The 14,215-nt window shown below is 37.6% G+C and overlaps 1 protein-coding gene across 2 annotated transcripts; it reads right to left on the bottom strand.

Annotated features, from left to right (window-relative positions):
* Nucleotides 1-5,005: 5,005 nt before the first annotated feature.
* LOC148350146 (uncharacterized) lies at nucleotides 5,006-13,919 on the bottom strand. Of its 2 annotated transcripts, XM_088320093.1 has the most exons (5): nucleotides 13,665-13,919; nucleotides 12,741-12,857; nucleotides 7,885-8,195; nucleotides 6,252-6,306; nucleotides 5,006-5,670 (listed from the first exon to the last, which is right to left on the bottom strand). In XM_088320093.1, exons 1-5 carry the CDS (start codon nucleotides 13,794-13,796, stop codon nucleotides 5,653-5,655), a joined length of 633 nt encoding a protein of 210 aa, XP_088176219.1. In that variant the 5' UTR covers nucleotides 13,797-13,919; the 3' UTR covers nucleotides 5,006-5,652. The 2 variants fall into 2 exon arrangements, with proteins under 2 accessions (XP_088176219.1, XP_088176220.1); XM_088320094.1 differs by lacking the exon at nucleotides 13,665-13,919 and having other exon boundaries at nucleotides 12,741-13,318.
* Nucleotides 13,920-14,215: the final 296 nt, after the last annotated feature.

The following is a 14,215-nucleotide window of genomic DNA, read 5'->3' as shown; positions in this document are numbered from 1 at the left end:
CAAGTGAGTTGTCTGTCCCCGTGTGCCCTGCAATTGGCTGGCAACCAGTTCAGGGTGTCCCCTGCCCACTGCCCGAAGATGACTGGGATGGGCTCCAGCCCCCCCCGCGACCCTACTGAGGATAAGCGGTACGGCTAATGAGATGAGATGAGATGAGATTTTGAAAAGATTTAATTTGAAGAAAAAAAACAATTTCAAAATAAAATTAAGACAAGTTAAATTATACATTTTAATTGAAAAAAACAAAAACAATATAAAATACTAAAAACAAAACCAGAACTAAAACAAACTAAATAAAAGCCAAAAAAAACACCCCCTCCCCCAAATCAACCTATAAGTTAAAAAAAAAAATATATATATATATAACTAAATCAAAACTAAAAAAAAAAAAAAAAACAGAACACAAAAACCCAAAAACACTGCACATACAGACCGCATTTATCTTATTTTGAAAATCCCAGTTTTAGAGGACTTTTGCAGTGTGTAGCAGCAACATTATAAATATCCAATCGGTATTATTAAATTGAAGAAATGGTGAGACCTTTTTCCTACGGAGAATAAACTCATCGGTAAGATGCCACACCCAGCATCTAATAATCGGGCAATTAGAGGCGTGATTGAAAACCTTTAAGGACATTTTGGCATCATGTAAAAGTCAACAGGTGTGTCATGGAAATTCAAGCATGGCTTTTGAAATTGGAAAAAAAAAACTTCATCCAGTCTAATAATCCATGGAAAAAAACAGTAACAGTTCAATGTTTCACCACTAGAGAGCAGGAGAAACATTAAGCATTTTGCTCAAGGAATGGACAGCGCCTACAAAGCTGATTTTCCGGATTTTTCAAATTCCGATAAGAGGAATTCGATTTCAATCACGTATTTTGCAGAGTCATAAAACTTGCAAGATTTAAATATGACATTTCTAAACTCGTGTGCATGATTTAAAACAAATGTTAGACATCAATTTTCAAACGCACCATTTTTTCCTCATTACAATCGACCACAATATTAAATATTGGCCTAGAATAAATATCCATAATGGCATGCGATGCAATGCAAACTAATGCCAGCTGCCGTAACTCACAAGTGAAGAAAAGCAATGACAATGTGAAGCCAGCAGAGAGCAGTGTTATCATTTTAAAACAAATGAAAAATAGCAAAAATGTCAAGTGTTTACGAGCCCTTCAACCAAAATCCAATAACTTTGGTAAGGGGAAGTTATAGTTGGATCGTGCCTTTGTATGATTTTATCCTCAAAGTGCCTCAACGAAGCCAAAGATTATATCCGAGTGCCGTTTGTTTCTTGGGACAATTGTATCTCGGAGCCCGCTAACTATTAATCAAGATTGCCTTCGCTTTGGTGCTGGGAGGTGCTTTCCTCCCTACATTCCTTTCAGTGACACACCCCTTGTGTTATAGAGTTTCACTTTCCTTACTGCTCATTTATTATGCACACACGCAATCTAGCGACTAGCATTATTCACTTCATATAAACATCTGTCTAAATCAATGATTGGCTTAAGCGAGGTCACATGAATACAATCAATCAAATGTGTTGCTCTATGCCTGAGTTTTTCAATACAGTAAATGAGTCTCTAGCCATAGGGGGAGCTCAGTTTCTTCCCGAGGTGATCTTTGAAGCATGCGCCTCATATGGAAGGGATATCAAAAACCTAATTTTGGACTGTTATCTTAATACAATCTCAAGTTTTAACCTGGACCCTTCCAATCCAAGAACACAAAAAAAGTCAAGCATTTGAGGATTCTTAGCACCCGTACGCACCACGTGTGGTTGCACTTTGCAGGGAAAACTTGAAAAATTGAAGATAGAAACACCTTTATCCCCTTCAAAAACCAGGATGGAAATGACTCATTTCTAGGCATTAATGTTTAATACATTTATCATACTGGCTACTTAGAGCAATACAACAACCACTTGTTAATATAGAAATACGGTTTATAGAGTTAAAGTGATTACAATAAGTTCTTATAAACCAGATACTTCATCCCTGTAGGGAAATTCACACTTCCAGCAATATCCTTGTGATGAAAAATAAAATGAAATATATAGAATACAAAAATACTCAGTTTTGCTATCGAGTATTTAAATAGTGCTACAGGAAATACACACTAATAAAAATAGGGTAATATGCAATTGTGGGGGTGGGGTTTAATGTGGGATTTTACTCCTCCCAGGTGGGGTTAAAGAGCCTCATGTACTTTCCCCTCTTTCTGACCAAATTCCACGGTTTTGAACATTCAATTTCTTGAACACCATTTTGAAACGTGTCCGGAGCAAGCTTAATTAAGCTTTACAGTCTTTTATTTGTATTTTTTTTTCCCGATCGAGGTACATATTTCAAAAAACGATCTTGACCTCTGGATGAACAGAGAAAACCAGCAGACAAAACATCAGCATCAAGACACTTTTATTCCATGAAAATTTAAAACAAAAAAGGTGCAAAACTAAAACTTAAAGGGACAGTGTGCATTTCTTAGTGGTAAGAAAACAAAACAATGATTAAAATAGGCAAAATATACAAACTTGTAAACATGCATTTTATATAAAAAAAAAAAAACCTAGCTTGAAATTTACATTTTTTCCCAATAACATGTGCCTCACCTAGAGGCTTGCTGCTATTAGTACCCAAAACACGTAAAAATTGTGGTTGGTCACTTTGACTGGGTTCACACTGCAGAGCTTAATATTAGATTTTTCTCAGGTAAAATATGATTTTTATATTTCCAACCAAATGTGACTTGTATGCTTCTCAGCAAGTATCCTGTACGCGCAGAACAGGACATGTTACACTCAATGCGCTCAGTGTTTACAAAAGTCAGGGTTCCTACTGCCAATATTTCCAAACTCCAAGGAAGAAATCCATCACTGATCAAAATTTTAGTCATCGAGGTCAACAACCAAAAATTAAGTCTTAATCTCACAGCTAGCACATTCTCATTGCCATTTTGAGCTATTCCCATCTATGATCTACGAGCTTCTTGTGTCAATGGGCTGCTATAAACTGACATGAATTCAGCCTCACCAAGGCACAGCTTGCCTACGTCACTTGTTTATAAACACAGAAAGGGCTCTATAATAGGTGTGGAGTAATAAAAGTTCAAGACAAAAACAAAGTTATGTATAAAGGAAAAATGAGGAAAATTCGGACTCAGTTTAGTGATATTAACGGTTCTAAAGCAGAATGCATTCATTTTTAGAGACTGCTGATCCTATGCCATTTGTTTTACTAATTATAAAAAAAAAATGCGTGTTTAAAATTCCAAATAGTTGATTTTTTGGCAACATGTCATTCATAGCATTAAATCTTTTTAATTTGCATTTGATTTTTCATTTTCAGGGAATTTGTGTTCCACTTTATGTTTATGTGCCAAAAGCTAAAATTGTTTTGTATTTCATGACATTTTTTGTGTAGACTTGTGAATATTTTATTTTAGATAAGGTTTTTCATGGATCCCCTGCAAAACACGACTAATTACTAAATAATTTGGTGCAAAATGTTTTGTAATTGATAATAGATCATCAGAATAACAAAAAAATCTGAGGGACTGCCTGCTCTGTGAGCCGAGCCAAAAGAGCCGGTTTTCTAAATAGAAGTGTCATGTCCTCTTTGGTACGACCAGTAGGGGGCGGTGATGCATCACAACACCACAATGAAAAGCCACCAGAGCAGTTGAGTTATTTTCATGCACTTAACAAAAAAAATCTTATTTTATTGCGAGGTCTTGAGTCAGACTGATAAACATGGCAATGGCAACAATTTCTAGCACTTCACCGAAAATTCAAGCATTTTCCTGACCTTGAAAATACACTTAAGTTCAACCATTTAACAATACAAAGCATCCGCGCAAACTCTGGGAAATGGTCACGGATGCCTAAGGCGTAGTGTATCATAATTGTCCTCTCAATTAATTCCAAAACAAAATTGATCGGATTACAGATCACATCCGCTCAAAATGAATCTGATTTTTCTGCACTGGGAACCTAGCCTTAGAGTGTCTGTAGTTTGTATTCTTCCATATGCTATTAGCACTCGATTTTGGGCACAACACTTTAGCAACATCTAGTGGTCAAAAAAACACTGCCCATTTAACAGAATAGTTGCTTGAGCCATTTGCTATGATGCAAATTTTGAAATATTTCACCACGTTTAAATAATAAAAGAGGCAGAAGTTGGAGGCAAAGCTTTACGTAAAAAAAAAAAAAAAAAAACTTATCCCAGACACACACACTCATCCAGTTTATGTGCCTAGCTCAAAGCTACTGAACATATTTATTTTCCTCGTGTCTGGAAGCTTCTAGATTAACCGGATTACCGGCACAGAATGACAAAACAGCTACAAGGACGGCATTTAATGAGGGGTGGGGTGCATGCTAACAATATAAAGTAGGATAGTATGAAAAATTGACTATCTAAAATATTACTTTACAGTTGAGAGTTCTCTTAAAGAGGAGCGAAGCAAAAGAGGAAATAAGAGTTGTGCCAAACACTCCCTTGAGCGAGTGGTCAGGGCTGCACGACTTGTTAGTTGACAATTACATAAAAACAACTTGCTGCCACTCGCAGCTCGCTATTCAAAGTATATTTCTCTTTTTAAGTTTGTGACAATTATTGAGAAACAAAGTGCTCACTGTGGAGTTCAAACGGAGGAATTAAGGTAAAAATAGATCCTCTTTGGTCTATTGAGTCTTTCAAACAGATTAGTTTGACATTTGATACTTCCTCTGAAACACCTGAACAAACTGATCAAAAATTTGAGGAACTTTAACCACATTGGATTGTTTTAGAGTTATTATGATGCATTGTGCAATAATAAAGTACCAGTACTATAATTCCTCACCACTTTATGCTCCATAGCCTTAGTGCATTGAGAATTTTTAAACATTCCATAATCCGTTATCTCAATTGCAGGGGTCTCCAATGTGGTGCCCTCTAAGGTCAGTTGTGCTACCCGCAGAACTGTTCTGGTGCTGGATCATTGTATTTTCTATTAGTTGACCAAGTAAGCAACCTTATTTTTAATAGTTAGCCTGGTAATAACATGATCAATTGTTTAGTCCCCCCTACATTTTTGCATGTCGCGGTGTGGCTTCTGTTGTCCATTAACTGCAATAAACAAAGGATGACAGTCTCAACTGCGCAAATTTGAGGGTACCCACAGTAGTAAACTCCTCAGAAAGACCAAAAGGAAAAAAAACCTCTTCCATTAATACTAATTTACTTCAAGGATTCTTTGAATAATAGATTTTGACATGCATTTGCATCTAAGTAGTGAAAGACTTAAAAAAAAAATGGATCAAGCCAAACAATTGCAGAGGACCCCTCATGTCTGGGGACTGTCCTCCACACAATATCCATCTTTTCCCATCACATTTCTCATTTATACAAAAAAAATACATCTGCCACAATAATTTCAAAGAATCAAATATGAAAAGACCACTAATAGCTTCAACTTTGAGCAGTGTCAGTTCATGGCAAACATCAGAAATGGTTAGACAGCCAAATATCACAGTAATCGTTTTCCCCCTCCCAGAACCATCATTCGAAGGATCCACTCACGCACATTAGTCCCTCTTTGTCAACGTTTGAGTAAAAAACTAAGGTTGAGAGGAACTTCCCAAGATGCTTTGCGTCAATTGGCTGTTTTAATCTACAAAAAAGAAAAAATATGGGAGAAAACATTAGAATTAAAGAGTATCGTCATTAACATAAAATGCCAATAATATTTTCTTTGAGACCAAGCATACAAAAAATATATGAATATACAAAATAGGAAACTACTATGTACATATATTCAGTTTTGTATATGAAATTGAACACCCGAATTCTACAAAGGCAAACTAACAAATCAGGTCACAAATTCATTTTGGAACATACTGGGCTTTAAAATAGTATTTTGGATTCCCGTGTGGGTACTATACTTGAATATAAAAGTACTTTCATGTTTGATAATGAAATCAATATCAAAAGGTCTTCCCGTGTCCGTCATTACTTTATTCATCCCCGTAGGGAAATTCAAACTTCCAGCAGTATCCTTGTGTTGAAAAGTGAAATAATAAAACAATGATATAGAATACAAAAATACCCAATATAACGTTTTGCTATCGAGTATTTAAATAGTGCTAAGGAAAATACACAAATAAAATAAGGTAATATACAAATGTGGGGGTGGGGTTTGATGTGGGCTTTTACTCCCCCGGGCGGAGTTAAAGAGCCTCATGGCATAGCTACCTTTGATGGACCTGCTTCACAGTTAGCTTCTTTGGCCACGTTTTGCTTTGAATTCCTGGAAATGAAAGCCGATGAAAAAGTATTTAATACCTACATGTTTTGAAATTACATTTTTTAGGGGTCACATAATTAAATCAATGTATTTTTTCCAGTCGCAAAAGCAGAAAATTGAAACATAAAAAGAAAAGTCATTTGATGATCTTTTTACAGTAAAAATTCGTAATCTGGTATAAATGAATCTTGAAAAACGAATATCTGAAGAACTCGTAGTACTTTGTTATTTTGGCAAAGGATAGAAAGTCTTCCAACATAAGATACAAGCTCTTACATACACATATATATTGAACAGCAACATTATTGATGCACAGGTTAATTGTTACGCCAAAATTCACTATGGAAATCCATGTTCCTGGCACCCCGAGTAAAAATGGAGTACCGTATTTTCCGCAATATAAGGCGCACCGGGTTATAGGGCGCACCCCCAAAAAATAGTTTTTGGTCCTATATTTTCCATACATAAGGCGCACCGGATTATAAGGCGCTACAATGGGAACGTGGACAAAACAGTCAGATGGTTCAGTCCAACTGATTACCCCCTTAACATTCCCAAAGCATGCAAAGAAGCAAATACGTGTCGTAGACACGTGCGGATGCGGTGTCCGTACGATATCACCAAACAAACATTTTAGTTTCCATTTTATTTTTTGCTGGCATTTTTGTTGACGGCAAAGTAAGAATTTTATTGTGCAGGGAAACGGGGTTCTTTACTGTGCATATGACAAACACTTTGAATTGAATTTAGTTTAAAAATAGACTAATCACAGAAACATCAAGATCATTCTAAAACAAGATACTGGGAAAATATAAATCCGCATAGCTCACCCAAGTTCTCTTGCAGCCTTCAAGTCCATTAATGATACGTAAACATGGTCTTACAACAGTGAGTGTAGTAAATCCAGGAGAGTAAAATATTTCCAAATACAGAATAGTAAAAAAAATTTTTTTCTATGTCGTAGTGCAACCCAACTAACGTGTGATTCACATTCATGTTTTTCGGCCAATTGCAGGCTTTGTTTCCCCCCTTTAGCCTATGCGAGTCTGTAAATGATAAAAAGGATCCGTCCCCTTTACCTCCGAATAACTTTAGCCAATAGTGACTGATTCAAATGATGATTGACACATTGGTTAGGAAATGAAACGCCGGTATATAAATCCCAGCATACACCGCGGACTACTTCGCCTTCGGGGGAAAATCGAGTCGGCGGCTGCTTGCCTCAGTTGCAAGACTTTGCGACTTAATATTGATCCATATATAAGGCGCACTGTATTATAAAGCGCATGGTCAACTTTTGAAAAGAATAAAGGCTTTTAGGTGTGCCTTATAGTGCGGAAAATACGGTAATGAGAAGCTCCAATGCCTTTTCGTATATCATCTGTACCACTGAGTGTCTAGTGGCAAGTGTTGACACCCGGGTTCAATTCCTGTTGCCATTGTTTTGTGGTTATAATAGGAGACATTGCACTATTATAAGCTGGAAGTGTATAGAGCCAAACTGTACACAGTAGCACCATATGGGAGTGCATGCAGCCCCACCTGAATTATTTTCATACAAAAACAAGTCAAAAGCGGTACCTTTTCCACTGTTGTTGTTTCTGCCGCAATTTCGCCAAGATGAAGGCCAATATGAGCAGCCCGAGCAGTGCGGCCACCAAGCCCAAGGTCAAAGGGAGGCTGAGCGATCCGTTAAAGGTGTCCTCGCAGAATTCTCCCCGGTAGCCCAGGTCGCACTCGCAGGCGAAACCAAGACCCCCTCCTGGTGGGGTAACGCACTGCCCCTGCCCGTTGCAGTGGATCTCTCTGCAGGTGGGCAGGCTGTAATCGATGCCTCGAGGTCGTGGATGAAAAGGGGCGCTTGTCATCGTAGTCTGGAAACGTGGGTGAATCTAAATGGACAGATTGAGTCATTAGGTTATTAAAAATACGTACAATGACTACTAGGTGATTGTTGTATATAACGCCATCTGCCAATTTTCCAGTCTTGTTTTTAACCTCACTAAAGTGGATTAATGACGTGTATAGCAGACAATACCAAGCTAGCTAAAATTGTTTTGTCAACCACACATATTAGTGCAGAGTTGGGTAGAACACAAACACATTCTTGGTAACCAGTAGTGTACGCATTGAGGATTTTGTAATTCAATTATAGTTACGTGGTGCATTACCAGTGTCAATATGACAAAGTTACCGGACAACAGAGCAGGCAACTTTTCAGAGCCAAAAAGTTGCCTGCCCTATTTTTCACAACTCTAAACACAATAAGACTACTCATCGCAAAAAAAAAAAAAAAAAACATTGTTGCAAAGTATTAAAGATTGATAATAAGAATATATAACAGAACAACACTTTAAAGTTTATTATAAATCTTATAACATTCTTTGCATGTATCTGACATCGCTGTTTTCCATCTGCCATCAGTATGTACCTGTATTTACTCATCTTCATTCATGCAATGTTTGCGTTGCCTGGTCTGCTCCAAGCCATGTTAACTCTTTCCACGAATTTTTTAATGTACGTTTACGTTTTGTAGAGTCATAAATTTTGTTAGCTTCTTTTGAATCTTCTTGGGCTGAGGTTTTTGCTTGATTCCTAATCACTTATTCATTTTTCTTGTGCTGTCTGTGCATCGACTTTGGAAAATGATGTGCAAATGCACGACCTTATAACGCTCTGGAAAGTCCGGAAGCAAAAAGTTATTGGATGCGGGCTTCTGATTGGCTGCCGAGTATGCAAATTACCTAACGAACCAAAATTCCAAAACCGAACAGATTTTGAAATCAGAATAAAAGTTTCATTTGTAAAATAAAATAAAAATCAAAAAGATTTGTTTTTCTTCTTGAAAAAGTTATCAGCCACCCGGGCGGAGACGTTTTGTAAGTTGTACGCCCGACGCAATAGATGCACGCCCCGGGCGTACGGGCAGACTGTTTCAGAGACTGGCGCTACTCAGCTCCTTTTTAAAAGCAAAGCATGGATTACATTGCATTCTGTTCATTTACAATTCATACTCCACTAATACACAACCCTTATTCACTAGCATCACAATATTAAACCCATCAACACGGTCAGGCCTGGATTTTTCTAACTACCAACAAAATAATAGTTTCAGTTTTGCCGTCTAGAGCACACAGATGAATCAATTCTCCCTACCATATATAATATCATCCAAGCAGTATTAACAATTACAAAATAAAATACTGATATCGGGATCAATTTATAGGCACATATTTGTTTGCCACCAATAGTGAATGGTGCAGAAGGGGGCGTAGCTTATACAGGAACAACAGAAGTAATGCGCAAACATGAAAACAGAATTTACTGTAAAAGTGATTTTTTTGTGTTTATTTGTAAAAAGTTTTGCAATACACCATGCCCAGAGAAAAAAGTTGTGGACATTACCCAAAAATTGAAATGGAAATATTTGAGTGGTTTGAAGACAAACAGCATGGATATAGAGTCTCAACTGAGTTTCCATCGCAATTACATTTTAAACTAGTAACTACTTTTTTGGTAACAGCACCGCATTTATGGCAGAGAATTAGGTAACATTCCTAACAAGTCATTGAAGTGTAAAACGCCTGAAAACAATTTCATCCATCCGTTTTATGCGCCGCTTATCTTCAGAGTCTTGGGGGTTCTGGAGCCCATTCCAGCCATCTTTGGGTAGTGGGCAGAGGACCCCCTGAACACGTTTTGCATGGGACACATTGAAATACCATTCACATGCTCACTCACACCTAGGGCCAATTTGGACCAGCCAATCAACACAATGTGCAACCTACGCAGGCACAGGGGAGAAAATGCAAACTTAGCACGAGGAGGCTGCGGTAACTGGAACAGAACCCTTCCACTTTGGGTCTGCATGGTGACAACCAAGCTGCTGTACCAGTGGTCTACTTAAAATGCTCTACGCCTTTTCCATGATGAAACCGAAAGTGGAGTCCAACCCAATCAAGTGTTCACTTTACTACCAGAAGAAATTGGAGAGAAACTGACTAAATTTGTCCGCCAGACGACTTAGTTCTAATTCTTATTTGAGAGCAGTGATGGGCTGATCCGTACTGAAATGAAGTGATGTTTAATTCTCTTCATATCCTGAGAAGTTCACCCGATGACCAAATACATTTTTCATTTAAGGGTACTTTATGTGCCCCTAAAACTTCAGATACCGTTTGATGTAAAAGATTTGGAAGATTGAGTTAGGTGATTGTCTCATACCTGACTTTAGGGGAAAAAAAAATCAGTTAAACAAGGGCAGAAAGTCCCCCTAGCATTGGCATCTAATGCTAATTTCAATTTCAACATGTTACTTCGTGTTCTCTTGATGTTTACTATATTTGTGTACCATTACCCAATGCTAAATCTATTGCAGCCTGGTCATCCTGGAAGGGGGATTACCACTTGCCAGGCCCCTTCAAGGTTTTTTTTCCTCACGCTGAGGTTGAGTTTTTCCTTGCCCACATGTTGGTTTAAGATCGGGCGATGGAGTCATTGTCATCCTGTGCAGTCCTTTGAGACATTTGTCATTAAGGGCTTTACAAATAAATGTGACTTGACTGATCACTAACCCTTTAATAAATTTGCATATTCATGATGTAATAGCAAATTACACCAAATTATAGTTTGCAAAATCCTGCAAGGTGATATTACTCTTCTTGAAAGATGTATACTTTCTTAATGAAGCAAAGAACAAACTTAAGGTGTTGAACTCAATTGATAATATTGACTTGCTCATTTTTACAAAGTAGAATCAGAACCTCTAGTGACCCCAGCATTAGCAATTTTAACGCCTCATATCGAACAGTAAAATAATTCAGAATATCCACAAGGTTGAATTAAACTTTTGAAATAACTTTGGAGGATCTTAAAAGCACAATTTCAGTCCCCATGGAAGAAAACAATTTAACAGTAGATATATTTTAAAATGTCTAATTTTAGCTTCCTTGCTTTGCATGTAAATTTTGCAAATAATCTCTTTACATTTTCCGGTAGCACGCAAATGAAAATATTGATTCCTCAAACAATCGTTCAGCCTGCGCAAATTTGTGTTGCGCAATCTTGTCGGTTTTATTAGCAAGACGTTAAAAAGTCAAGATGCCTCAGAAATTAGGTCAACATTCATGACAAAGGTTTCGCTTGAGTCACCAGTCTCAATGAGATGAGCACCAAACTTCTGAAGGCCAAATTTGGACTGATATTAACAATATTGATTGCTTTAAAGAGTGCATTCAATCTTTCAATCTTAAGAGATTGCTGATCTTTCGCTTTACTTATTTTAGATTTTTGACAAGTTTTTCAGATGATCCTTGTCTGAATTTGTTTCACGATTGACAATTCTATAGTTGTTAGCAGTTTATCATTTATCTATAGCACTGACAAGTTACTATTTTATGGTTTTGCATTTTCATGGATTTTGTGTTTGACTAAATCTGTTCAGTATGGAAAAGGTTAATAGTTTTGTAATCTACTCATTGTGAAGAACTGCAAATCTATTCAGATTTCATGCGTTTTTCATAGATCCTCCACAAAACGTAAGAAATTACTAAATAACTTGGTGCCTAATATTTATTATTAATAATAGATCATTGAGACAAAAACGGAAATCCGAGGAGCCGTTTTAGAGCCGAAAGAGTCAAAAGAGCCAAAGAGATGGGTTTTTTTTAAATAGAGCTGTTCTCTTTGCGATTAGTAATGGGGCGATGACGCTTCACATGACGCCATACAGACAAGTCACCACAGCAGACACGTCATGGCATTTTTATCTATGTTTAAAAAAAAAAAGTTTATTTACTGTGTGGTCTATAATCATACTACCAAGAAACATAGCAATAGCAACAATTTCAAGCTTTTTCAAGGACTTCACCCAAAATTCAAGCCTTTTCCCACAAGTAAACATTAGAATTCATGAATTTAGGGATTTCAAGCCCCGCACAAACCCTGTATAATAGCATGAAGGGGGGAGGGGGGGGGTGCAAGTTATGCTCAGTATTTTTTACCAGTGAAAGGTCCGGCAACCAGTCTAGTCAGGAAAAAGTAGATTCCGTCACGCAGCAGCTCCTGTAAGATTCAAATAATGTCGAGTTTCCGTTCCAGTGCAGAAATCGAAAATAAAAAACGAAAGCGGAGACCTGTGAATACCTGGCGCTTGGACTTTTTTCTGTAGCAGATGCCCCGCCCTAAAGCTCATCTTTACAAGTGAGTCATGAGTGCTTTGTTATACTTGCAATCCCAGTGCCTAGTTCACAAGAAATTTGAGCAATCCTTTACTTAATTCCCTATAATAAGTTGGTCGCAAATTCGCATTTTTTCAAGCAACTTATCGACTTACATTCCCGGCGCTTCATCCGACCGTAGACTTAACTTTTCTTAAACACACATCAGGCTGGGACAGTATTTTATAAAGTTAAACATTTGCACAAACAACACCTTACCTGTGGGCCGTATTGGAAGAGGAGAGGAAGTGGGCGGATTCGGGGAGAGAAGCGGCAAGTTGGAACAAGACCTTCAATGACCTGGAGTTTGTCGATTGTGCGGTCCATACATTCTTGCTAAAGCCAGGAAAGAAAACACATTTCAGGGAAGTATGATATACAGCTCCGGAACAGACTGGATTAATAATGAAATACAGGCACAATACATTAGGTAGGGTTGATTCTGGCGTGGCCAGGGAAGAGGATTTCATCAACTAAAACAGGATTATAGAAAAAAAGGTTTCCAAGGGTGTACAAAAACGGAACAAAGTTAATCATGTTCTTCAGAATTGAATGCAGGGCTCTTACACCTTTTTCGTGTCTAAATTCAAGCCCTTTAAGGACTTAAGGCCAATTTTCTATTTCTTCCAGTACCATTAAAAAAAGTCCAGTGCCAATCAAAAGAACAAGAGCATAAACCTTAGTTTCAAACCCCAACCTTATTTTGGAACCAATTTGCCGCCCAAACCCTAAACCCAATTTGGAACCCCACATTCAGTTTAGAACCCCAATATGAAGCTCCTACACAAGTTCCTAGCTCTAACCCAGTTTCAAATTGTAACCATGGTTTTAAACCTACTCTACCCTACATTCAGTTTTGAACCTGATTGAGCTAGGTTCCTAACCCTATACCTACAACCAATCCCATTTTAGAACCCTAAATTTAGTTTAATGCACTAAGGTGCCTTAAACAGTTAACCCTAGCTCTAATCATATTTTGGAACCATAAAGTTGAAAACCCTAATTTGAAGCCAAAACCCTGGCCCAATACCTGACATTAAACAAAAGGCAATACTTTGAAGCATTTTGCCTAAAATTAAAGCACTTTTCCAACCTTTAAAAACAACATTGGAGTAGTCAAAGATTTTAAACCTCCATACAAACCTCGTGAAAGACATCAAAGCTACACCAACAGGCTCGACTACACATCCCTGCTACAATATGTTGTAACACTAGATCTAAAGGAAAAACCATGACAGAGACTTGTAACCGACTAAAATTTGAAAGACAATGCATGATAAACTAGGTAAAGCAACTATATAATGTTCCAACACTGACCAGCTACGACGGAACAAAACATGAAGGGGCATTTAATGTTGGAATCTTCACTGCTTTAAACAAAACACTAAATCAAGAAGTATCAGGTAACATGTGCATGAATAGTACTACATAATGTTACACCAACTGGCTCAGACAGAACCTAAAGGAGTGCGCCATGACATCAAGACCATGAAAGAAAACGCAGGTGCTCTATTAAGCTTCAATAAAAGTAAAACACGCGGGGAATGCCGGAACACCAACCAGCTGTAACTTAACAAAACATGAATTTTCACTTGAGTTGCATTGGGTAAGTGGCATACCATGAAGTGAGAGGCTCTTTTTGGACTGGTTTCTATGGTAAGAAAAACAAGATTTTACAGAATATCTGTATTTCC

The sequence above is a fragment of the Urocampus carinirostris genome, chromosome 16 (genome assembly GCF_059441175.1).
Source record: "Urocampus carinirostris isolate Australia breed hairy pipefish chromosome 16, RoL_Ucar_1.0, whole genome shotgun sequence".
NCBI lineage: Eukaryota > Metazoa > Chordata > Actinopteri > Syngnathiformes > Syngnathidae > Urocampus > Urocampus carinirostris.
Note: the sequence above shows the minus strand (reverse complement) of the source record. Positions and strands in the feature narration are given on the sequence as shown.